The following is a 26,513-nucleotide window of genomic DNA, read 5'->3' as shown; positions in this document are numbered from 1 at the left end:
CATCTGTTGTTATACCAAAATTCCCAGCATAAAACACGTGTATTTTCTTGCTCTGTTTCTAGGACCTCAAACAGGGGAACCATGGCGGATGAAGTGAAAAGACCAGTTGAATGTTGCCACTATGTGTGGTCATGTGACTGAGCTGGGCTCCTCCATAGCACATGGGATCTCTCTTCCTCCTACTGACTCTCCGTTGTCGCCCCGTGGCCCTGTTTTCAGCATGAGAGGATCCGTTAGGTGTTTGACCTCTGTGCCCTCATACTGGCGCTGCTGGTGTGCCGCGTGAGCGCCCCCCTCTCCTCCGGCAGTTACTGCACGGAATGGCCTCTCTGGACCTGCCATACCGCTGTCCTCGCTGCGGGGAGCACAAGCGCTTCCGAAGTCTGTCGTCCTTACGTGCCCACCTGGAGTACAACCACACGTACGAGACCCTCTACGTCCTCTCCAAATCCAACAGTGTGTGTGACGCTGCTGCTCTACTGCCGCTAGTGGCCGAGGGAGCTCTTCTCGCACCGGCCAACAACAACGACCCCTTTGAGCCGCTGAGGCTTTCAGCTTTAAAGGAGCGGCGCTTCCCTTGTCGTGAGCTTCCTTGTGCTGATGACTTGAGTCTGACACCGGCTAACTCCAACTCTGCAGCCCGGTATATTCCCAATGTGGAGTTTCCCCTGGGGGAGATTTTTATGAAGAAAGCCATGACATCCGCAGACCCAGGTCCCCATGGAAACCCCAGCACAGCTGTAGCAGTGGCAGCTAATGTAGCGGCCAGTGCAGTGGAGGCGGCCTACGAGGAGGGCCTGGCCAGGCTTAAGGCTCGGGCGTTTGAACGACTGGAACTGGATGAACGGCTTGAGAAGCTGTCTGAAGAGGTCAATATGATCATTTTGGTTTTCCGAATCAACTCGACTCTTGCTCTCAGTTGCCTCTCAATATAGTTACGCAAAACAGAGAACAAATTTACATGATACAGATACAGACATACGGCTAAACAGAGATTACAAGCACAACAAAAAGGCAAACAAAATCATACAGCTAGTATGCTAGGTTAGAGCTGGACACAAACTATTAATGTAGTTATTGGTGAGATTCAAAAAATTACTTTACTGGAAAAAGCTTAACTTTGTTGTGTGGAATTAGAACATCTCCCACTTTAGCACCCCCTAGAGGTTGTATCAAACAATACATGCCAAGTCCCCCATGGATCCAGCCAGGGGACATTGAGAATGAATAGTTTAAAATAATCACACATTGTCACAGGAATTTTCTATGAACCAAAAATGATTTAAATTGATTTGAAAGATGCTGTACAAAAAAAATATCTACACATGGTTGCTTTAAGAGAATAATGTCTGTAGTCAAGAGCCCCATTTCATTTTAGGTTAGACATTAAATTGGTATGAATCTTTTCTCAGTCTGTTTTGAGAACCTTGAGCTCAGTTAAACTTACAAATTGGTCACATTTTATTCGTAGTCAATAGAGAAAAACCTAATCGAGAATAACATGTTGTCTTAAAGGAGCTCAGCGGCTGCGTAATTGTAACCAGGAAGATTTTAACTGACCAAAACGAGTATATAATGAATAGCATCAATCCAGGAATGAAGAAGTTAAGACTTTAATAACAGTGTCCAAGTTTGTAGCAAAAACAGCTTTTCAGTGTCTCTAGATTAGAGGAGGTTGCACCACAGTTTTGTCACGCCTGCTCACACTCAAAACTTATCAAAGAAGATTTTCATACCCAGAAGGGCATTTTTGGAATTTAAAAACAACATTTAAAAATTGAGCACTTCTAGCACAGGTCAATGCCAGTATAACAATTTCTGATGTTGCTGGATTGGCTTGCAGATGTTTTTCAGTAAAAAATGTCGTATTAGTCATAATACTGTTTATCTTTCAGTGACTGGTCGTAGAAAATCTAAAACCCAGGAAGTTCACTTAAGTTTTCATCTTGATGATTTAATTAGGGCTTTGGGTAATATTCTAGAATCTAATTTAAGAAAATTGTTTTTCTTCATACTAAAGATGCCATAAGATGTATATGCTAAACATAGATATGAGAAGATGTTCACTGACAAAAGTATTATTCCATGAATGTGCTAATTTCTTACTTCGTTACCTAATTTGCATAACTAGTCCTATCTCATACAATGTGGTGATTATGGCGGGACCTAAGGCAGCTCAAGTTCCTCTTGTCTTGTAGGTGGAGCAGAAAATAGCGACCCGTGTAGGTCGTCTTCAGTCAGAGCTGGAGAGGAAGAGCTCCGAGCTGGAGCGGGCCAAACTGGAGAGCGATCGGCTGAGCCAGGAGAAACAAGACCTGGAGGACAAAGCCTCGGAGCTCTCTCGACAGGTGGACGTCTCTGTGGAAATGCTGGCCAACCTCAAACAGGACCTGGTGAACAAAGAGCAGGAGCTCAACCACAAACAACAGTAAGAGATACGTCTGTTCGTCAGAGTCAGTCGATGCTCAGAGCTACAGCTGACCTGTTGGTGTGCTTTACTAATACCTGAGGAAATAAATATTTTCATTAGAGATGAAATCTTGATTATGGATTAATTGTTTAAGTTATTAAGTTCACTGGTTGCAGCTCCTAAAATGTGAATTTTGCTGGTTTTCTTGGTCTGCTTTGATAGTAAATGGAATAACTTTGAGTTTTGGACCGTTGGACGGATATAACAAGAAATTCGAAGACGTCAACTTAATTGTTGAATTGAAAAGAATCCTTAGTTACAGGACTTATTTTCAATGAAGGTGATGTCAGTTTGTAAGTCGATCCGTCTGTCCATCTCTCTTGTTGGTACAAAGGTCATAGTCCACTTGGCATATTGTGGAATGAAATGATGTAGCAGGAAAGAAGTAAAACATGAACACTCTCGGCTACCAAATTCTTCACCCTTGACCTTCATACCAATGGCACCTAACAATCCCTTGCTCTACCTTTCACTAAACACATTGTCATGCGTGCAAACACTCACACACACTCCCCTCCTCTCCTTCCCCTCTACCTGTTTGTTCATGGTATAATTCTCAGTCGCATCCACCCACCAGATGTGGTCGGCATCTGTCCGGCTGCTGTCTCCACACACCGGTGCCCTCCAGGGCTGGTTAGCTACTCATGCTGAATAGAGCAGACTCTCTCTCTCAGGCCGGTCCGTCCATAAAGCTGCCAGGCTGCCTCATGAACTCGTTGAAAGTACGGCTGCTGTAAATAGAAGGAGCACTTGGATATAATTCACAGTGTGGTGATGCAAGTTACTGCTGGCTCTGAATCTGATTAACTGGATTTGGAGCTCTTCCACAGAATGGCACAGGGAGTGAGTGAGAGCAGGCTTTTTTTCAGATTCAGAGCTTTTATTGAAATTAATACCAGAGTAATTTATTGTGTGCTCCTTACATTGATGCTATTTTCAATTTGACAGGCTAGAAGCAATGCATGAAATATATTATGTTTACTAAGTCAATGTTAAAATAGAAGGTCATGAATAAAAAAATGCATCCTCTATCATTTTATATTATACAAAATGGTTTGCCTTGTTCCTCTCTCATAAATTAGGTTTTTTAAGATGCATGGCATTGAATTTCCATAAACTATATTCTACCAATTTCATACAGTTGGCTATTCATTATTAATTACCAGTGTTTATAAAAGGGAATGACGCACTGGATGGGGAATGGAAGATGCTCTGGAAAAAAAGGATAAATTGGTTATTTTGTGTTCATTATAAGTTTAGGCCCATTAAAAGTATCATGTTTACTTTTATACAGTACCAGTCAAAAGTTTGGACACACCTTCTCATTCAATGGTTTTTCTTATTTTTATAATATTAATATTGAAAATTAATATATTTTAATATTGAAGACATCCAAACTATGAAGGAACACGTATGGAATTATGTGGTAAACAAACAAATGCTCAACAAACCAGAATATGTTTTATATTTTAGATTCTTCAAAGTAGTTGAATGAGAAGTTGTGTCCAAACTTTTGACTGGTACTGTAGATTAAGGCAAATATGCTCTAAAACAAAGATGAAGCATTACAAACTGAGGACCTGCCCCTAATCTCCTAAAGGGGTGGGGCAGTGGCAAAACCTGCAAGACGCCGAAACAAGATAACTGACTCCCAATGCGGCGTCTCCTTTCTGAACTGTCCATCATTAAGGTGTAGTACTTTCATTGATAGTCCAAACACAAACGCAAGATCTTTACCTATTTGCATCTATTTTCTTTGTCCAAGTGATCAGCAGTTGTCGAGCAGGTGTCTTTCAAGGCTCATATTCAAGCCATCTGTTATCTCTACTGTGTCTTTATCTGACAGGACAGCCAGCCTCGCCTTTCTGTCTTCCTCTGGGTTTTTGTCACCGCTTCGGTTTCTTTATCAGGCCTGAATGTCAACAGTAGGTCGGAGACAGGAAGTCGTCTAATCTCATCACAAACACGCAACTGAACATGTCACTGTGTATGTGATTCTTTGTAAAGGTGTCAATGAGGCATAAAGAGAATGTATGTATCAATGAAGAGGCCTTTGAGTTTTAAAGCTTGAGTAGACAACTTTGGAGAAACCAGCAAGAGTATGCTAGAACTTGAATGCATCCAAAAGAAAAAATCCCAGCCCCTCTTTTCAGGCCTCACTCTAAATCCTTGCCCTCAAAACATATTAGCTAGCACTGCCAGTCCACATTAAAGTGCTAAGGAATGAAGCGCAGCGCATATTTGTTATTACCACTCATGTCCAACTACCTCATGTCTTGTTGACATGTAAAACAACACCTAACATTATCCAACATAAACCAATGAACATGGCTATTCTTAGGACTCACAGCTGTTAATGTCAATGAGTGTGTTCAGATAGGCGGGTAGGAAGGCCATCCAATCATAGCGGGCAGAATTAAATGATTGATGGGTTAATTACAGGACTGTGAAAACAACAGATATCAGCATTTTTTGCTTTTTTTTTTTTTCAGATTTTTGATAATTTAGTTGATGTGGGGATGTAGAGATAATTTCAGTACTATATCAAAAATGCTTCTTAAAGAAATTGCCTACATTGGCTTTAATAGTGAGGCATTATTATTATCTCCGCCAGGAAAATAATGCCATGGTTCTCCGCTCACTTCCCAGTCGATGCCTTTTCTGGTGTTTACAATAAGTTTAGGTTGTAATTTTCCAGTGTTTATTCAGTCCAGATACTTTGTTGCTTCATAGATGTAGTGTTTTTCACAATAAAGTCCAGCAGCTCTAAAACATCAACATTTTAATTTCCAATCATATAAATCAAAGAAAAGAGAACAGCTTTTATCATGCAAACAAGTCAATATGAATGACTTATAAGTCTAATTGTTGACAAACCAATGGATTATATGTCTAATTTTATCAGCACAAGAGTCGTCCATTGAGTTTCAGTGATTTTTGCACTATGCAGTTGGTCAACTGTATGTCATGGCTAACTCTCGGCTAAGTGTCTCTTTGTGTCAGCATTACAGAGAAAGCTAAACTAGTAATATTAAAAGTTGACTTTGCTGATCTTGTGACAGAATGATACAACACAGCGTTTCATCGGGTCAAATGAAGACAAGCATGCTTTTCTTCTGTTTAGTCCCGCCCCTCTGTTGTAAAGGGTACAGTAGCTGTTATCATGTATCCCAAACCTGGTGGCGTCAGACTGGGATGGTCATACTCTTAAAATCCCTGCCAGGGTTGTATGACTGCCTCCTAGTTATACCAGCAGCACAGTCTCTCTCTCTCTCTCTCTCTCTCTCTCTCTCCCTCTGTCTCTCTCTTTTTCTGTGTCCGTCTCTCTGAGGAGAAGCTGGCAGTCAAACAGTAAGCTCATTCAGACTCTAAAATACAGTCGGTCTGAGGTGGAAAAAGAGCATCACAGTCGGTGAATGTTCAGCAGGGTTGATGACTAAGCAGAAAGTTCACAGACACAGAGCAGCTCATTGGCTCAAACATGGCTGCCCAACAACCTTATTCACACAGCTGATTCTTTTAAAAACCTTTGATATTCTCGGGTGACTTTGTGTAGTCTGTGAAAGTCCTTCAAGGAGGAATGCATCATGTAATACATCAGTGGTAGCAAGGGCTAAAAATGCGAGTCACCTCACCGTGAGTTGCTATGCAACCAGAGGATACTGGCTTCTGCTGCTAGCAGCGCTATGCATAAATATATGACACAACCTAATAATTTATTCTGCACTCAGAAATGCAGTAAATAAATATGAAAAGCACACCAAACGCCTCAGGTACAATTGTGCAATTCAGCTTGGTCTTCATTATAATGTATAGTTGAGTTTGTTGCAAAATTCATTCACAATCAACAATACACACAAAAACATACTGCAAGCTCATACTGTAAAAATCACTGAAAACATATAATGATAAACAACCCACTCCACTGTAGCAGTCAAAGCTAAATTAATAACAGAGACCTGCAAGCTTGCCTGTTAGGTGGTTTGATAGCAGCTGAAATAAATGAGAGCATCTGTAATCAGCAGAAACTGGAGCCTGAGGAGAAATAAAAAATGATGGTACAGTTATCTCCATCATTTCAGTCTGCTTCAGACCCAAAGTAGAAAAACAGCCTAATTTAGTGTCCATCACAGAAATTTATCAAATACAATCATAATCTTTCCAGCCATTAACAATTGCCTGATGACATCCAAAATATTTATTTAGTTGCTGTGATAGTCGCTTATCGCTAATATGCCAATTGTTGTGTTATTGTTCCAGTAGATCATTTTGATGAGCTATTTTCTAATAAACTTTGATCTTCATGTTTGTGATCCGTTTCATTCATGTAAATGATGGCTGGCCTCACTGTACTGCTGCAGGAGGACGTAATACTGTATGCTCTAGTCAGTGGCAGCCAGATTGTCAGACGCTGTTCTTTTAATGCTTAATTGTTTATTTTCTCGGTTGAAAAGTGTTTATGAGATGTACATGTGGTTGATACAGTCATTAATTAGACCTGTGCAATTTAAGCAATCCAACATACTCCAATCCCATTCTTCAATCAAAAATGAAAAACGTTTCCATGTCCCAGCTTCTCAGTTGTGATGATCTGCAACAAATTCCGACACATCATTAAGGAAGCACACAACAGCAGCAAGAGGCAACATTGAACATTGATGTAAATGTGCCACAGTTAGACAAGAGGCTATTTTTCATCTGGACAGATATTACAAAAAGAGATTAAAATAACAAAAGTACTAAGATAATTTATAAGCATGCAGAGCATTAATAAATAAAAGAGAGAGACTGGACCAAACCAAACCTATTAAGTGAGAAAATAATTGGCAAAGTAATAGACAATATACATAATTTTAAATTGCAGCCCGACAACAAATACTTCCTTTGTGACGCGTATTGTGTTTGAAAGGTGATTATTATGATAATTCATTTTTGGCTGTAGGTTTTGGCATTTTGGTGTCAGATTTTGTTATACTTTGATTAGTATTGTACCCACTTCATGTGCTGTTCAAACAGGGGAGGGACCATGTGTCGCAGTTGTTTGTGTAATATTGTGCAGGTGTTCAAGGTCTCTGAATTGAAGGAGAGAAGAGCAGTACAGAGACAACTCATGTCTTATTTAGCGTGCACACACACACACACACACACACACACACACACACACACACACACACACACACACACACACACACACACACACACACACACACAAACACAAACACAAACACATACAGTTTCTGCAGTAGTCCAAACCTTGAGGCTTAATTTATTCCTACCGTCAGCTATGATAAGGTAAGTGTGCCCTGTGCAGCATAAGAAAGCTAAAGGCTCAAAAGGTCCACAGAGCATGGAGGAGTCGTGTCATTGGCTTTCACTGTGCCTCCCTCAAAAAAGCAAGCTCAAGCAGAAATCTATGCAACGTGAAGCTGTCGGGGCAGAGAAAGAACTCGCCTCATTAACGACAGTGTGTGAGAGAGAGCAGCATCGAGTATTAGCACAGCAAGATCTCCGAAGGCTCGCTAATGAAAATAAATCAGATTAAGGACGTGATCTGCAATATATCTAAGAATGTGGACTTGAAAATTGGTTTGACACCTCCAACAAAGAGTCTGTGTTTTAATATCATATGTTAAAGCTCAGTGTATCTCAAAATACGTCAAAGCATAAAACAGGAGAGTAAAATTTGTCCAAACCCTGTAGGAACAGATGTCCTGTACGCGAGTAAATTGTTTGGATTACAGAAAAACATTGCAGTGCCGACCCCAAACACTTTCACGCTATGAAAAAACTAATGCACATAATTCACTGTTCTTCTTTTTTTTCATGTGAAATATGTTCAAATTTTCTATGATTATTACTTGACGCATACTATATGCATTGTTACAGACTTACAGAGCTCGTTTACAAGGACCAGATGTGGGCAGTTAGATAAATTAAGGCTATAATGTACAATGTAGAGCTGTAATTGGACAAGCTTAGGGAGAATCATGCGCGGCGTAAACCAAAGTACCTACATCGAAACTGCATTCACACTTCCAGCAGCAATATAAAGTGGCATATAACAACGAAGGGTTTTGATGATCCACTGAGTGTTAGCCCTCAGATGGAGCAGGATTTAAGAGCGGAGGGCTGTTCATGTCTATCATTAGATGGAAGAAACTGACGTGTTTGTCCTTGAGGGTGGATGTAAGGCTTTGAACACGAAGGAAAAAGGAAACGGGAAGGATGGAGCAGCCAGTCTTTCAGTGGACACGTCTGTCTTCTTTCTCATTTTGTTAAATCCGACATGAAAGGTTAAAGTAACCAGTGCATGTTGGACTGTTAGCAGATGGACTGTGGTTATAGGAGTGTAAAATGCTTGGAGGATGTACTCTGGGGTTTAGTCAGTATGCTTGTAGTTCTTCTGTCGAAAGCTGATATTGAGACAATGCTGTCATTATTTTTTCTCTCCTTTTTGAGCTGTCAAGCTGTCATAGAGCTGAATGACTGCCGCTGATGTGTATGAATTGAAAAGCCTGTATGATTTAAAAGACTGCACGATAGCTGACATGTTTAGCTGATTCATCTAGTCAATGGTCAGAAAATTTATGGGATATCTACTGATGAATAATTTGTAATTTTCCAAGCAAAATGAATCTTCTTCCAGCATCTTACATATAAAGATTTGCTGTTTTTCTCAGTTTTACATCATTGTAAACTGGGTATGTCTTGGTTTTGGACAAAATCAGCAATCAACACTTTGGACTCTGGGACATTTTTCATAATTTGCAATTGTTATAACCCATCTCTTAGACCACAAGATATCGGAGACCCTCCATGACGTTTGATAAAATATATTTTATTGAATCAAATTTGAGGAAATTAAACCAAATTAAATTGAAAACTGAATGTTAACAGTGTGAAAATCAGTGGTGGCAGTAGTGTATGTGGCGCATGATTGGAAATATGAGCGTTGTAAAGGTGCAAGATAAAGTATAAAGTTAGACTAAAGCAACATAACAAAACAAAACAAAACAAAACCACGGGTACCTGAAAGGAGAAGCAGAGAGCTGCAAAACAGACTGCTAGTAACACCCGGCCCAGATGTTCCCAGTTGGGATCCCTGCCACCAGGTATCTGGAAAACTACTACTTGTTTTTATAGATATATCTATTTTTTTTCCACCTGCACTTCTGCAAAACGATTACATCCACAAGTACAAAACCTCACTGTCATCCTGCAAACAAGAATTTGAGGACAGATTAATTCCCTGTTTTTGAGAGTCTGACAGCTGAATTTCAGGTGGCCTTTTCTCCCTTAATGATATAATGTCATTTCTGTCAATATGCCAAATCATCACCTCACTGTTGCATTTCTGGCTGACTCAGCCGTGTGAAATTGGTAACAGGAGTTTAGATTTTGAAAGGACGGATTTGAGCTACAATAAAATATTTACCCACCCGTGATTGATCAGAGCCAAGACGTGGATTGTAGGTTCTTTGGAAACCAGTCATGCTTTTTTTTTTTTTTTTATCTCTGAGAGGCTTTGAAAAAAGTACATTTCAGCCTGCATCTCTTTCATCATCCCTTCTCTCACCCTTTCATCCTTGTCTGTCTCACATCTTCTTCTTGTGAAGCCGTACTCTTTATACATCTCCTCATGCTGCCGTTCTCTTTGTGTGTTTTTGTGTAATCCATGCACGTGTGACATTATGACATGATAACACAATGTAGCCTACTGAATCCATCTCTCTAAAGAAAAAAACCACTATTTTATCCAGGTGTCAAAACACAAGGAGACATGAGCAGCTGTCTTTTGTTAGAGCGGGGAGAGCTCTTATTCATGCAGCAGCCTCGTCTTCCTCATGCAGGCCTTTCAGTCAATCATCTCTGCTCTTTTAATATTAATGAGGCATAATTTTGAATTAATGGCCAGATACGATGACATCTGTGAAAGGAGGCTGACCAGTTATTGTTATTAACATTTAAACAAAATCCTTCAGAAGATCGTGCCTTATTAATCATGCCTGTTATAGCTGGATGTCTTTGCCATACTATTTGTTATGCTGTTAAGTGGGAACTGAAACATTGAAGGCTCAGCTATTCAATTATTTCTCTGGACATATGCAGTGGAATAGGACATCTATTGAGGTCTTCAAAGCCCATTTTCCTTTGTGTGATTAAAAAAAACAAACTGTAGCTTAAATTTTTGTTAGGCTTAAAAGGACTAAATTTAACAAGACTAGAGCTTTTTCTATTTCCAAGAGCTTGAAGGGACAAGAAGGCATCAGATTTTAAATGGACATCAGGCAAACAAGCCCCTTATGCATTCTAGTTGTCTCATGGGGGAAAAATATTAGAGAGCAAGGCCAGTGTTTGATGTTTGGGCGCTAAAGGGGAATTTTTGGTAAAGCTAAAATGTAGCACCGTGACCTACTGCTGTGTGTTAGTGCTCTTGTTAGGATTTAGTGAGGCACTTTGTTTGCATCAGAGCTTAGCTCTTGTACATAATGTTTAGTTCAATACGGACAGATCAATCGGAGGTCTGTAACGATATGAATATAAAAGATAGAAGGGAGGAGTAGATGCTGGTGGTGGTGGTGGTGGTGGTGGTGGAGTAAAGCCAGCAGGTGGATGATGGAAAGTCATGCACATCCTGGAGGTAATGGTGATGATGGGGGGGGATGCAGGGTTGTGCAATAGTAGGTATTTAAGATTTAAATCAATATTTGTATCAGTATGTACATACCAGACACACAATCCCTAGCAAGTAAATCATTTCTGTCATTGCTCATAAAACTTTGCCAGTAAAGTTTGAAGAAATTCTAATCACAGTGGAATATATAGTCTTGGTCTCATGAGGTTAACAAAGTAGGGTACATATAAGATTGGTTATTTACTTCTGAGCTGTACAGATATGAAATATAAAGAAAAATCATATCTCTGAGGGGTTAATGTCTAAACACAGCATCCTCTGTGCATTTCTATTATGTGCACCACATAAACCTACATTCATCTTTGAATTGTGATACACAGATTAAAGATTGAAGCTACAGCATGTTAATTGCAGAGTTTTGGAAGTGTTTGTCGGTGGATTTTGTTACCTTTGGCAAGACCCGAGGCAAGCTGTTCCCCCCTGTTTTCAGTATTTATGCTAAACTAAGCTAACCATCTGCTTGCTACAGGTAAGCTTCTACAAATAACACATTAGAGTGTTATCCATCTTCTCATCTAGTTCTCGGTAAGAAAGCAAATAAGCATTGTTTTAGAAATTGTAATTTATGTGGCGTTAACCCTTACCAGCAAAGTCTATGTGAATTCAGTCCGTGTTAGTGTGTGTTTGAGATGGAAACAGAGATAGAGAGGAGAAAAAACTCTGTAGTGCCACCAGAAAACTGTGAATATGAGGGTCACGAATATGTGGTTTTTCATCACCCACAAACAATGAATCAGTGTTATGTGTGTTGGTCATTTCCTTTTAAATCACGCCCCAGACTTAAAAAACTTGCATGTTCATCACCCAGAAAAGATGGCGATCTTCCTTTCCATCTCCCCCAGAATCCGGGTTAACACACAGGCATGTTTGTCACCTTGAGGCTTTCTTTCTGAGGTGTTGGAGTGATTCATGCTGTGAGAGCGAGGCGTGTGTCTACATCTTAGTGTGTGTGTTGAAATTGGGATTGACAACAGGAAGCAGCCACATCCCATTTCTCTCCCTTCCTCCATCAAACCTCCTGTGTTTGCTGCTTCCACATGACTGCAGATTTCAGCTTGCTGTCTGTTGCTTTAGCCTCTGCAGGGTTTTTCCTCGCGGCCTTTGTCCTCAATCCCTCCTCTTAATGGGGTTTTTATCAGCTTCAATCCTCATTTTTTTTCTCTCCTCTTTATTTCCGATTTCATCCATTTCTTTTCGCAAATCTCCCAGGATCCAGTGAAGACATATTTTTTTCCTGCTCACTCCCTCTGCCCATCCTCCAACATCTTTCTCAGTCTCTTGATCAAATTCCTGATTCCCTTGCTTCTTCTCCATAAAGATTTCCATGCTGAGTGAGGTTCCTTTAGCTGAGTGGTTTAGCTGCTGGTGCATCGGTGCATTTCTTCCTTAGACAGAAAAAGGCTTTCCTGTGTTGCTTCTAACACATTCCTCCACATGGGGTTGGTGCATCTGTCTCCAGTAACAACAGATATTGAATACAGTGAATTATTAATAAAGACTAATTAGAAATTCATTGCAATTTGGATGCCAAAACACAATGTACGGTGCATACGCTCCTAACTCCGCTACGCTATTAATAGCAGCTGTGAGAGAGCTATATGTCATTATACTGGAGGCTGAACTCAAAACAGTGCTCAGTCATTGTTGCTTTCCATTTATTAGCTCGAATAATGAGAGCAGAACTTTGGCTTCGGGCTGCTTAATCATACACCACATTAGGTACAGCTCCAATCATTGAATTAAAATAATGATACTTGGACTCATTAATTGAACACCGTAATGAGATACATAATTTACAGTTGGATGAATCAATGATATAATCTGCATGTTGATAATGTGTGCATTGTTACACCAAGCATCTTCCTTCATAGTAAGTGCATTTATTGTTGTGCAAATTCTCATCAAGTCTCATCTATATTCAAAGTGGTTTACATTTTGATTGATAAACAGGAAATACATAGAGACATTGAACCAAAAATTGCAAAGATAGAAACAAATTTTAAAGCATAAAAAAAGAAATTAATGCAAGAGAGGTAAAAATGTACAGTGAGTGTAAAGTGGAGGCTGATGAGTGTTTAAAGCTGCCCTCAGAAATATGATAATATAAACAATGGATTGAATGAGTAATGTGAAAGAGAACACTCTTAGTGGTGAACCCACAGAGATTTATCACTCAACTCTGCAGCGTTCCCCAGCTCTCTGAATAATTTTTAGTGTCTTGCAGTTCATTGTTTTGTTTTCTCTGTTTTGGTTCACTCTCACTGTTCTCACCAGCATCGTTTCCTGACACAGCAGGCAGCTGTTTGAGCGATAAAGCTCTATACATTAGCTTCACAGCATAAAACAGCAGATAGACACAGTCAGTGACTAGCTGGTGAAAATAGTGGAGCATAAAGGAGAATGAATATTCACCACAATGTCAGAAAAAAGCTGCTAACTAAATGGCATCGTTGCTCTGTGTATGCTGGATGTGAAAATATGCAACTCTTTGCTATTAAGCATGTGTGCCATATTAACGTTATATGATGATGATATTTTATTGTCTCAACAATCAGACTTCTCTTTACATCAACCTAAAGAGTCGCCCCCTTCTGGCAAGTAGAGAGAATGCAAGTTTTTAAAGCACTTTTGCATTGGCTTCACTTTTCGGACTCGGAGGTTGCCTCCTGCAAGTCACATGGGATAAGTTTCAGTTCCGCGCTAGATACCGCCAAATCCTACAGACTGCACCTTTAAAGTACCATTTATTGATGGGAGAAAAAAACAGGACATAGACGGATAAGGCAGAACTGTCTTCTGTTCCATGTCTCTGATTGGTTGTTTTATTGATTGACTTTGGTTCCACCAATCATATGCAGCTTAGATGACGCCACATGGCACAGCTCTATTTATTGTTAATTAAGATCCTGTTAGCTGCACTGTGGAGAGCAGTAACCTCAGCTAGCTTGGCTTTGGGACTTCAGTGGCCGTAGTCTGTTGTTGTGCAGTTCAGTGCCTGCAAGAAAAGTAAGTAATGAATGGTCTCTCTGTTAGAAAGAGAGTAGTTAACTACCAATTTATGGTAAAAGGGATGTTGTACGACTTTAATTGCTTCTAATTCATAGCGTTTTTGGTATCAACCATTTTGGTACTTAACACAATGCATTAAGGAATTTATGGGAAAAGGATGTGTTAATTGCTGGTAATTATCATGATTGCACTAAACTACTGAAATGTACTTTGTGTACTTTTAGGCAAGGAGCTGTGCAGGTGTTACTACTTGAGGCTTGGTGTGCATGTGACCTCACTTTGGAGTTCAATATCATACCTTTGCTAATTAACTGTTATTAGTGTAACTGCCCGCCACCAGCCCAGTTTGTGGTTGAAAACAGACCTTGCCTCCTCGCTGTATCTTCTACTTGTCCCCTCAGAGATCCCTGTTGATACAATCTCTGTTATGTGTTGGCTGCATGTTTAGATTCCCCTTTCCTTTTCCAGAAGCAGAGAGGAAAGTTTATAGTTTGATGATAATGAGGTTATTAGAAGAGCTTTCAGTTTATGTCTCATACAAACACAGACATTCTTTTTATTTTCTCTGTAAATGTCCACAGTAGCCAAGAGAGTGTACAGTTATACAGAAGGCCTCTTGTAATCACTTCACAGTCAATTACATTGGGCGTAATGATCCCAAAGTAGATAAAAATCATGTTATCTCACATTATAGGCAATATCCAAGAGACTAACTCCAAACAGTATTGATCACAGAGGAGAAGTAAAGACCACTTCATTTTGATATAATTTACTGGTTCACTGATTGTTTACTCACATATTTGATAACACATGTGACTTGCAGTCAAACACCTTGACTAATTTTAGCGTGATATTTTTTTGGTCATCTGTGCCCGAGGATAAGAAAAGTTAAACGAGCCAGACGGCAAACTATTTTTATCAGAGAATGCCCCCATTTCAAGAAAATTCACTTAGAGCGCTGTTACTGTTTTTGGATGGATGTCTAATGGTTAGTAGTAATGGATGTTTCACATCAGCTGGATATAAAAGCATCCACCCTGATGATCAGTTTGGCTTATTTCATGAGCATGAACCATTTTAAACCAGAGAGACACAGATTTTATGCCTCCATTTTCTGTCTGCAGTGAAGGTCTGAACCTTTTAATGATTCAATCGGCTTTGTCAAGGTCAGATGTCTGAATAGTCTTCTTAAGTTCTCCTGACTGCATTGCTTGGACAGCAAGGGGTCATGCTGTTTATAAGGAAACATACTCAAAGAAAGCTTCTGGTGATTGTAAGTCCCATATGGAGACAGTTTCATATTGACAGGCATGAAAAGAAGAAGTTCTGTAAGGGGGATGTTGGGTCGGGTGGTTATTCAGATATAAAACGGTTTTGTCTGGAATTAGAAGCAGTACTGAAACAATTATTATCAATGGAATTATAGAAAAAAATCAAGAACAATTTGGATAATAGATACATTTGTCTGTATCAAACAAAACATTTTTTTTAAAGTGCTCGTTCCTGCTTCTTAAATATAAGGATCGGCTGCTTTGCCTTGTTGTTTATCGTGCTGATAGAATATCTTTCAGTTGAACTGTTGCTCGAACCAAAACACTAACGTAACACGTCACATGGTCTCAGAGATTACGGTTGGCATTTTTCATAGATTTACTGACAAAATGATTCATGGATTATTTTAAAAATGATCAACAAACATACAACAACAGAAACTCTAAATTATTTTCAGTTGTAGCCCTTATGAAAAATTTCTGAAAGCAGCTATGATAAAATTTTTATATAACATCATATCAAATTACAATGTGAAAAACAATGTGACAAGGGGTCGCTCTTAGTGAAGAACCTACAGGGAATTTGGTCCCAAATTCACAGCTCCCCTCGGCTTTACTGAGATTTATAGTGAGTTTAAGCACATTGTTATCTGTCACAGAAGCGAATAACTGGTGTACTTAGTGGAGCATATAGCAGCTAAAAAGCCAGATATTTCCTTCAGGAGTTTGTAAAGAACAAAAAAAGAGATAAAAGGGAGTGAATATTGCACAAAATTTCGCCAGGCGATACATATCATTATGTGATTTTCCCAACTTGTTTCTGCTGCCTCCAAGTGGCTAAAAATAATCACTTATTGCAGGTTGAAAGAATCATCAGAGCTGTATGAGGACAGAGGTGGCATAAGTCATGTCTTTGAATTTACATGTTTTTTCATTGTCTCACTAGGTAGAACATATTCCATTGACATTTTTGGGTTTAACTTGGACGTATACCAAGTCAAGGCCAGTTCACACCAATGCAGAGAATGCTCATACTGAACATTAGGGAACGTTTGTTTAATTCATAATCCAAACTTAAATGTGATGTGTATAAATAATTTAACTAATTGAACATTTAAGATTTTTTTTTTAATTACCAGACCGTATGCATGATCATCATCATTCTTTCAGATGACACTGGACAAAATCACTGCAGGGAACACTAGAAAAACCTACAGTGTGCCTTGCAGGCTGCAGACAACTACTTACACTGTCTGAATTCCTGGTTTGTTTGCCTCTGTATCTGAGTAGCACACTGTCCCTTACAAATGATGGGAACTTGGCCCTGCTGGGCCTGCGGCGGTATAAATATACAGCGGCTCTCTCTCCCGCTTTTCCTCTTCTCTCTCTCTCTCTCTCTCCTTCCCTTTGTGTTGGTATTGTGTATTTATCTCTGTTACCAAGCCTCGTAGTGCATAAGTCTCAAAAAGGACAGAACGGCATGTCCTGTGAATGTAAGACAGATTTTCTTTGTTAAAGTGTCCTGAAGGAACCGTTTAAGCTGAACATGCACCTTTTCACTTCAGGACATCTGTAATTTCCCCCCTTGATAAAACAGATTAACTGTAAGAGAGCATGCCCTCGTATTTAAAGAATGGCCCATTAATAAGTTCCCTTCCCCTCTCTGCCCCTAGGGAAGTCGCCCAGATTGACCAGTTCCTTCAGGAGACGGCGGCACGTGAAGCCAATGCCAAGGTTCGGCTGCAGCAGTTCATTGAGGAGCTCCTGGACCGAGCGGATCGCGCCGAAAAACAGCTGCAGATCATCAGCAGCTGTGGCACCACACCGAACGGCAGCCTGGGACGCTGCAGCCTCCAGGCCTCGAAGGGAAATGGACGCCAGGTGAGGAAATCATGTATTAACATGTATCTTCTGTAACACAATGCAAAATGCAATGAGGGATCATTTTTGTTTCTTGCGCTTTCAGATTAGACTTGACTGAATTACATTACATTACATTACAGTCATTTAGCAGACGCTTTTATCCAAAGCGACTTACAATCAGTAGTATATTACATATCATTCACCCATTCACACACTGATGACAGGCTACCATGCAAGGTGCCACCATCAGACTCTAACTAACATTCATGCATTCAGTCCACACCGATGGCAAGCCTTCAGGAGCAACTTGGGGTTAAGTGTCTTGCCCAAGGACACATCGACTGCCGAGGCCGGGTATCGAACCACCGACCCTCTGATTGGAGAACTACCTTACTCTCCACTCAGATTTAATTTTGTGGCACATTTGAATTGTCATAATAAATCAGACGACTTTACTATTATTTCATAACACTGATTCTGTTATATGTATTTATATTTTTTGTTTTGCCACCCAAGACTCCTCAGAATGCTACTCCCAGCTCTCTAACAGTCCTTGACAGAGCTGCTTTTTTGTTGTTGAATAGTGCATAAGCATTGATTATATTGAGTAATGTCCCTGTAATGCACCACAGGTCGAACACATAATAGACTAAGAAGCCCTCGACGACAAGTCTCCTTATTTTATAAAGCTGAAGGACAGTAACTGTCAAGGATTTTCCCATGTTTTCATACATCAGCAGGTGAAAAATAGTAAACTAAAATATACACATATACAAGAAGAGAGTGGGTTTGTAAACGTGTGTTGAATGTGTGCTTGAGGTCCTTTAAGTAATTTAGCTCATTTGTTGTTCCTCCTGTTCCTGGAATCATTAATTACCTTCATGTTGACTGTACTAGTGCAATTTAAATTTAGCCTTGCAGAAATGTTTTTTTTATAACATGAACTTTAAACGGTATGGTTATGAAATGGGTGATTCAATGTTCGTACATGAGTTTTAGAGTGTTTATTTGCTTAAAAACACATGATTCAGTAAAGCTGGACTGTGCTGCCCACCGACTGCAGCATGAACTAGATTTAATCCGTTCTCTGTTGATTAACACCCAGAGTTTGTCTGGACGAGGAGGACTTTGACAAAGCCACAATGCAAATAATTGCATCAATGATTTTTAGTTACTGAATGACTCAAGTTTCTCGAGTAATCCCCTCAGCCCTAGTTGATAGTGTTGATGTCAGTGATCTGTGCAGGTAAGTCATGTACCCCAAAATTGGGGTTACATCTCTTTATGAACTTGGCTTTAGTTTGTGCACGAGAGCTCTCATTTTAAAACAGTTGAGAACAACTAAGCTATGTTATATGTTGTTGCGCTACATGTAAGATTTCCCTGAGTTCAATTCAATTCAATTCAGTTTATTTTGTATAGCCCAGAATCACAAATTACAAATTTGCCTCAGAGGGCTTTACAATCTGTACACATGCGACATCCTCTGTCCTTCCCTCACATCGGCACAGGAAAAACTCCCCTAAAAAAAACCTTTAACAGGGAGAAAAAGGAAGAAACCTATGGGAGAACGACAGAGGAGGGATCCTTCTCCCAGGATGGACAGAATGCAATAGATGTCATGTGTACAGAATGAACAGCATAACAGAGATACAACACATTCAATGTATATGACATAAATGATTCATATAATAAGACTACTTATAATAACAGCAGCAATTATTATAGTAGAATTATAATTATGAAAATAGGGATAGTAATGTGATTAATAATAATAATCGAAGTAGCAGTGGGTGTCAGTCGGCTCACAGCAGGAGGCACGACTACGGTCCAGGTACCACAACGATTCATGGAAACCTGCAGAACGAGAAAGCAAAAAGGGCTTCAGGGTGGAAGTAAAGCTAGTTGGGACCAAGGGGCCTAACCCGAACCCTGAAAACAGGTACATAAAAAACATGTTTTGCCATATAGTGTTTGTATCTACAGCGTTTTGTTTTGTAAAGTTTTGCTCATCCATCATAGGATCATAAAGTTTGGTCTATGATTGTAACAAAGTGAAATTCGAGGCTCCATCTCTGTCTGCTTTGCATTCAGAATCAAAACGGTAGAAATAGTGAAGCTCTGTAGCAGACGACATGCTGACCAGAGAGTGTACTTGCATATAAAAAGCTTCATCATGCTCCGGAAACTTGAGATCAGCCCTTTGCCCTCCGGCTCTCTGCAGCTTCCTTTATTATGCCTTATTACACAATGATAAAAATGTGAAAGCAGTTCTTAAAATGTCACTTATTCAAATTATTATCCAACACCTCTTGAAAAAAGAGTGACCTGTTTCATTGCAGCAATCTGTGTGCTGCCATGGAAACCAGTTCTTGCTCTTGTTTGAGGTTCCAACATGATTTTGAATCAGATGTAATGTGGTACATATCTGCCTGAGAGAAATGAGAGAACATTAAAGACTGATTCGTTTGAAAATGAAATATACTTTTTTCTTAACCATTCGACCTGTGATTGACCCAAAACACTGCTCCCTATATTTAGACGTCCTCTCTTTGGATTTACACATCAGTCAGTTTCCTGTTGGACTTTGAATAATCAAGATAACAAGTATAAGTGTGGAGTCACAGACTGGTTGGCACCCTGTTAAACTGTCAAAGGGAAGCCCGGAGATGTCACCCAACCAACTTCACACTCTCACCACCTCACTCCTCGTCCCTCTGTCACGACATCAACAATGTCGCTCTTATCTCCTAGGAGACAGGATTTTAGAGCCACAGAGGTATTTTAGGACATCGAGAGAAGCGATGGATGGCTTGTTTCCTGCTCAGCCTCTTGTTCTACTCAAGCTGAATCTAATGCTTTCTTCACAGGAAGTGGAAGGTGGCGATGGCTTGAATTAGATCGTAGTATTTTGTAAGCTTTTGGCCTTTTAACAGAGAGAAAACAAGAGGAAGAAATAGGGAACTACTCCAGTTAAAGACAAAACTTAGGTCACCAGACTGCTCATTGGACTGGGTTCCATCCGTTTCTAGGAGATTTGTGCCTGTTGTGCTTTCACCGCAAGCATGCCAGGAATGAGAGCCACGGATGGTGTTTGGCTGTTTCCTCCATGGTCCATTTTGACTGGCGCTAGGCCAGAAACAAGCTGTGTGAGTAGAAGCAGAGAAAAAGAAAGAGAGAGAGAGAGAGAAAGAGAGAGAGGGAGTGACTGTGTTTGTGCACGTTATCCCTCTGTGGCACGTTGCCAGTCTGGTACGCACAGTTCCACCTGGCACTACTTCACACTCGCATACAAAACACTACACACCACATACTTCAATGCACAGGCACAAGAGTGACTAGGAGGATTTAGCTCTCAGGCAAATAGAGAGAGTGAGAGTCAGGCTGCACACCCACCATCAAATACACTTAAAAAATATCTCCCCTGCCTTCAGAGGAACAGCTGAATATTTGTGTAGTACGAAAGATGCTGAGGGTTTTTTGTGATGCTTGAATAAGGATTATCACGCAGTCAATCTGTACCTCCAACAATTTGGTCAAGAGCAGGATATCTGGACCACAACTGGCCAGATTACCATGCAGGTTGTCATGGATATTCATGATCCCCAGTGGATGATTCCTAAGGACTTTCATGACCTCCTGCAGCATCCCCTTTTGGCAAAATCCAATCATTTCATTTTAATTTTAAGTTATCATTAATTCATGCTCAACAGAGGGTGAACTCTTTTACATTTTAGACAGTCCACAGCCCTTTCTGTACTTCCACCTTGAAGACAATTTGTCAACTTTGGACACACGATTGATTTGTAATGACAGTATTTCTATGGTATTTGTTTTGATCATTCATGATCCCAAATGGTCTCTGTTTTTTTATCTTTTATTGTAGGATATACTTCCTACAATGTTTATATATTTTATAGTGAAAAGATAATAATGATAGTACAGTAGAATAATTAAAAAGACAATTAAAGACAGTAATTACAATAAAAAGAAAAAGAGTAAAAATCAATAAATCAATAAATTAGTATGATGTTGCGCAAACATATACACATATCCCATGCGTAAACTTATGCGCTTAGGGGGAAAAAACTCTTCAAACTCTCCAGGGCTGAATCACTCAATATTGTTTGATTGTGATCGTCATATTTTATCAATTTATTCCATTATTTAATTTCTATAGCTTATTTTTTCCATTTCTAAAATGCTGTTTAGTTCCAAACTTTTATTTTTAAGAACGATAATCCTCACAATAAAATGACATGACATTTACTCATTCCACTAATGCTCTACAGAGAATGAACCCTTTCCAGTACTTCTTGAGCTTTTCTTTTGTGCCATCCTCAGGAGGGAATGATCACAATAATCTCAACAAGCTGTCATCTGTTACTTATCATCATTTATTCTTATTGTGTTGGGAAAGGGCTTATTGATGTCACTAGTCATTATAATGTACAGGCTCAAATCTGTTAGCCGAAGTGAGATCAAACTGTGCTGCTAAACCATACAGAAAATGTCTTTAATTTAAAGATCACTTGTGCTGTTTGTTCAAGCTGTAGAGAAGCTTCCCATGTTAATAGCAAAAGGCTACTTTTGGATTTTATTTGCTGTTTGATTTTATTGTCTTTGTCAAGCAGTCTTCATTTTTATTGCAGAACGAACTAACTGGGGCAACTGCTTTAAAATGAAATACTGTTTATCTCATGATGTAGTTAGAAGTTTATTGTTTTTATTGTATTTTAGAAAATGCTTACTTACTAAATTTATGTTACAGTAATAGTATCAACGAGACATCCGCTCTTCAGGAGCTTACTTACGAATACACTTAAGCCAACTGTGGTATTATTACTGATGACATTTTCCTTTCTGCATGTTTGTGTCCCTCCAGAGAAACTCCAGCAACTCTGGCAGCACAAGAGGCATGTACCAAGTGTCAGACCGACGTTCCTCCCCCAGCACAGGGTAAGTCAGCATACTGCTCCGATTGCACATTTACACATGATTTCACACCTTTGAAATGTAATGCATCCAAACACCGCTGTGCCATAAAGGGGTTTAATGGTACAACTGTAGACCCTGACTAGGAAGCGTTGTATTTTCAGGAAGACAATGTTTCTGTCTATCAATCTGTCTGGATTGATAGAAGTAGTCTGGTTAAAAGCAGGTTTTCTGGTCCTGCTGGAGATTTTGTCGCTCTTGGCTGACAATTGAATTTGGTGCACCTCCTTATTTCTTACCTTGTGAAAGCTGATGTAGTAAAACACAGTCTGTCAGTTATGTAGAAATATACGCAAAGCTTTTAACCACCATCTACTATGCTCGCTGCCCATGGCCTTCAGGGTATAACATGTCAGTCCTGTGTATAAATGTTAGTACCGCAGTTGCAGTTACAGTAACTCATAAAAACAATAAAAACAATGGAAGTGCCACGGATACAACCTGTTTGAGTTGTGACTCTTTGTTTTATTTTGTCTTTCCCAGATTAGTTGAAATATAAATACAGAAATTGTCCTGTACACATAATATAAGATTAGATTTCTGTAACATTCAAACACCAGTGAGTGTGCTCGTAAGGAAGGTTCACACTATGGCTCCTCTACATAACTTATAACACTTAATGCTAAAACAATTATTAGATCACTCAATTAATTTACGATTCGATTGACAGAAACAAGAGAAATTGTTTCATAATATGCAATAATAATTGTTTATTTTTTTATCAGGAAAAATTGCTAAACATTTGCTTGTTTGTGCTTCTCAAATGTGAGGATTTTCTTGTTTTTTTACAACATATAAATAAAGCATATTTTGGTTATACGCTGTTTGGTGGACAAATCAAGCAAATTGAAGATGTTGAAGACTAAATGATTAATTGATATGAAAATAATTGTAAGTTGCAGCTCTACAGTGTTTACATATTGACAGATTAACTGCATTCAATTTGTTTGATATTGGAAATAGAGAGTCTTCTCCTCATGCATGTTGTTTCACTTTCACATTAATTAATTAAGATCTTCATATGTAGCATTGAACCGTGATATCATATATCCCATTTTTCGTCAGAGTCTCATTCAGTAGAGGGGTGAGGTACAGGTTAGATGTCTCTCTACATGAGGTGTGACTGAAGTATTTCTGTGTCCCTGCTGGAGATTTCAGACACATGGCTGCACCATAGTACTCTGACTAACACAACTGTCATTCCCAGTTGGTTTGTGAATGTGTTTCCTAAAATGACGTCACAGAGAACCGTGACGGGCCTTCCCCATTGAATCATTGATGGCAAGACACACACACATAGTGACACAACAACAACTCTCTAAACATTCTGTCTCCTGGTTATTAATAGCTCTTTATCAGTGATGAAGGTCATAATCTCAGCTTTAGTGATGTATTTATATCGATCTCACCAACAGTCATGCATCTATGTGTCAGTTTGCTTTGAAAAAAAATATATATATAATTAATTATTACAAATTGCATGTATATTGCATTTATTATAGTCAGTGTAAAACATTTGATATGCACGGATCTCATCAAGATACAATAATTTTCCTCTTAAACATGTCTAAATCGTTTCTATTTAGTCTTCTGTGCTCCCATTCAATTCCAAACAGCATATCTCATTTCTTCCAATGATAATTGAGCCTTTTTATATTTTCCCTCAGATGCTCATTTGCAATCTGGATACACACCCTGAAATCATTTATTACAAATTGCTAATCATGAGCTTCTCATGATTGGGATCAATTCATGTCATTACTTCTTGCTATTGATTTAATGTTGACAAAACATTTAAGCAGTTTTCATCAGGTTACTGCTTAACAACCAGCTCATTAAACTTTAATGAACCTCAGTTTTGTCATTGACCCAGTTTAGATGGTTGAAACTATAAACACGGTGCTCTGTTTTGATTTTTACACAATCTTAATTCATATTTGTGGCATGACATGCATCTCATTTTCAGAGCATCCTTTTCCCCCGCAAGTGCTGATAAGTGCTACCTGCTCCCCGATTATCTTTTATTTTTATTCCTAAAATTATTTATGCAGAACTTTCACTTTTCGTATTATGCTGATAGAAAGAGGAGACCGCACTGAGACGGGAGAATGTTTGAGAGGCTGATGTTTGTAACTGCTCTTTTATTTGTTTTTGCTGGTGGGTTATTTTAAGTATTGTAGCAATTTCAGATGTAGATAAGCTGCCCTTCTACTGTAAATCCTCTGAAAAGCAGCTGGTACCTATTTGTAGTTCACTTTTGTTTCAGAAGTGCCTCCAGTACTCTCAATTTAGTTGATAACAATAATACAGTTTTCCTCAGTGGGCCCCTTTCAGCTAAAGGAACAGAAGTCTCAACAGAAACTAATAATCAGAGGGATCAAATGAACAGGTTACCAAAGGATATAGAGAAGGTGTAATGAAGCTACAGCAAATAGTATTGATCATTACATTGTTAATTTACAATTTTATTGACCTATTTAAAAAAAAAAAAAATCAAACAATCATTATTTATAGTATAGTTTCTTCTATTTTCCTGCAGAGCGTCAGGGCGGATCAAGTCTGTCTCACAGGGCTCTGGAGGTTACGACAGTGACAGCGTGGAGATGCATCCAATGGAGGACTGTCCCGAGGCTCAGTACTATCACATGCAGTGCCGGCTGGGTGAGGCGGGATACGAGCGCTCCCCAGGATGTGGCGGTGGAGGATCGAGGAACTGGGGTCTTCGTAAACAGGCTATTCAGAACTGGCAGCGGCGACCTTACAGGAACAGCACCGAAGGCGATGAAGGAGACATGTCCGACTTGGGCTCCCGGACCACCGAGTCTGAGGTGGAGATGTGGGAACAAGACAGGAGAGCTGTGGCTGAAGTCCAGCAGTCGGCCCCTCCCTATTCTCACCACGGCAGGACAGGATATCGCCCTAACACAGGTAACAACTCTCTGGGAAGTTCTTTATTCTTAGAAATATACACACTGTCAAACTCTCTTTCCAATCTTAACATCCAGACACATGGGAGCTAGGATTCGTAGTACAAAGGCCTTAAAATGACTCCCTTAAGAGCAGTAACTGATGTGGATCTAGGTCAGGTTGAGTTGCATTTGCTGTAATGCTGCTGCAGCTGGGTCACTGGAGCTGGGAGTGTGGATCAGCTATGAGCATATAATGTAAACATGGAGGAATGATTCCCTGAATCTGCTGGAGTATGTGCACACAACAATGTAAACATTTCATAAAAAGTTTATTTCTTATCAAAATCATGAGTCTAAGGACAGAGAGTGTAGTGTTCTTTACAGCCCTCTGATTTCTGACTATATATATGAACTTGAGTGAACTTAACTAGCTACAAAGCTAGTTGGTAACATTGTCAGCTATTTAAAGCTACTTAAAGGAAAGAGGAAGAATACATTTCATTTGAACAACTCAAAACTGTTTTTGTTACCACCAGTATGTCTGTAGATGAGTAAACCAAGTCATACACAGCTGTTGTAGCTGTACAATTTCTTTGTATGTCTGTGTCTTTGGTAGAACATATTTGTATTGGCAAGAGCGCTGTTCGCCTGTTGTATTATCTCAGTTTCTCTTCTCATACTAAGCTTTACTTCTACAAGTGAGCCGCCAAGTCAGACCGCCAATCATGCCCGCTCATTTCTTCAGATCCACAAACAGATTGTGCAGCTCTCTGTTAACTTCTTGCACTGCCAAAATCGTTAAACTCAGTTCCGCACTCAGTTTTCCTTCACCTGCTGTCGGGTTTCTTCTTCATATAAGGCGGACTGATGCAGTCTGGGAAGGAACAAAACTGGGCCAGGCCAGAGCCCTATGACAAATTGGTATGAACTGCCATGACTGCCCCATGAACTCAAAGGTTTTTCTCACGTAACACTCAACATGTTACTGGCATTCCTCTGCTCTGACGTAGTTCTCCTTATTTGGAGAATCTATGCCAGGTTTTGTCAGATGGTATGTATCTACAAGCACACAGTTTTTTCTCAGCATGTAACGCACAGCTCGGCTTTTTTAGTGCATTTGGCAGTCTTGAGCGTAGGTGGTGTGAGTGTGAGAGAGAAAGAAAAAGAGGAAGAGAGAGCGAGAGTGTAAGTACTGGTTCATAGCCCTGATGGTTTTGAGCAGACGCCTTCCAAGGCCAAAGATGACATGAGTCATCTAGGAGCAATCTTGCTGGGAGGAATAAGACAGACTTGGATTGGAA

At 39.6% G+C, this 26,513-nt stretch overlaps 1 protein-coding gene across 1 annotated transcript in view; it reads left to right on the top strand.

The window, feature by feature from the left end:
• Nucleotides 1-320: 320 nt before the first annotated feature.
• Nucleotides 321-26,513, top strand: part of fbxo41 (F-box protein 41) — a 31,542-nt gene continuing 5,349 nt past the window's right edge. Inside the window, exons 1-5 of the mRNA XM_054605151.1 lie at nucleotides 321-869; nucleotides 2,199-2,428; nucleotides 17,119-17,326; nucleotides 22,194-22,267; nucleotides 24,843-25,231. Coding sequence (XP_054461126.1) covers nucleotides 321-869; nucleotides 2,199-2,428; nucleotides 17,119-17,326; nucleotides 22,194-22,267; nucleotides 24,843-25,231 — 1,450 coding nt within the window. The remainder of the gene's footprint in view (nucleotides 870-2,198; nucleotides 2,429-17,118; nucleotides 17,327-22,193; nucleotides 22,268-24,842; nucleotides 25,232-26,513) is intronic.

Source organism: Anoplopoma fimbria, chromosome 9 (genome assembly GCF_027596085.1).
Source record: "Anoplopoma fimbria isolate UVic2021 breed Golden Eagle Sablefish chromosome 9, Afim_UVic_2022, whole genome shotgun sequence".
NCBI classification, from domain to species: Eukaryota; Metazoa; Chordata; class Actinopteri; order Perciformes; family Anoplopomatidae; genus Anoplopoma; species Anoplopoma fimbria.
The sequence above is the reverse complement of the archived record's forward strand: the minus strand, read 5'-3'. Positions and strand labels throughout refer to the sequence as shown.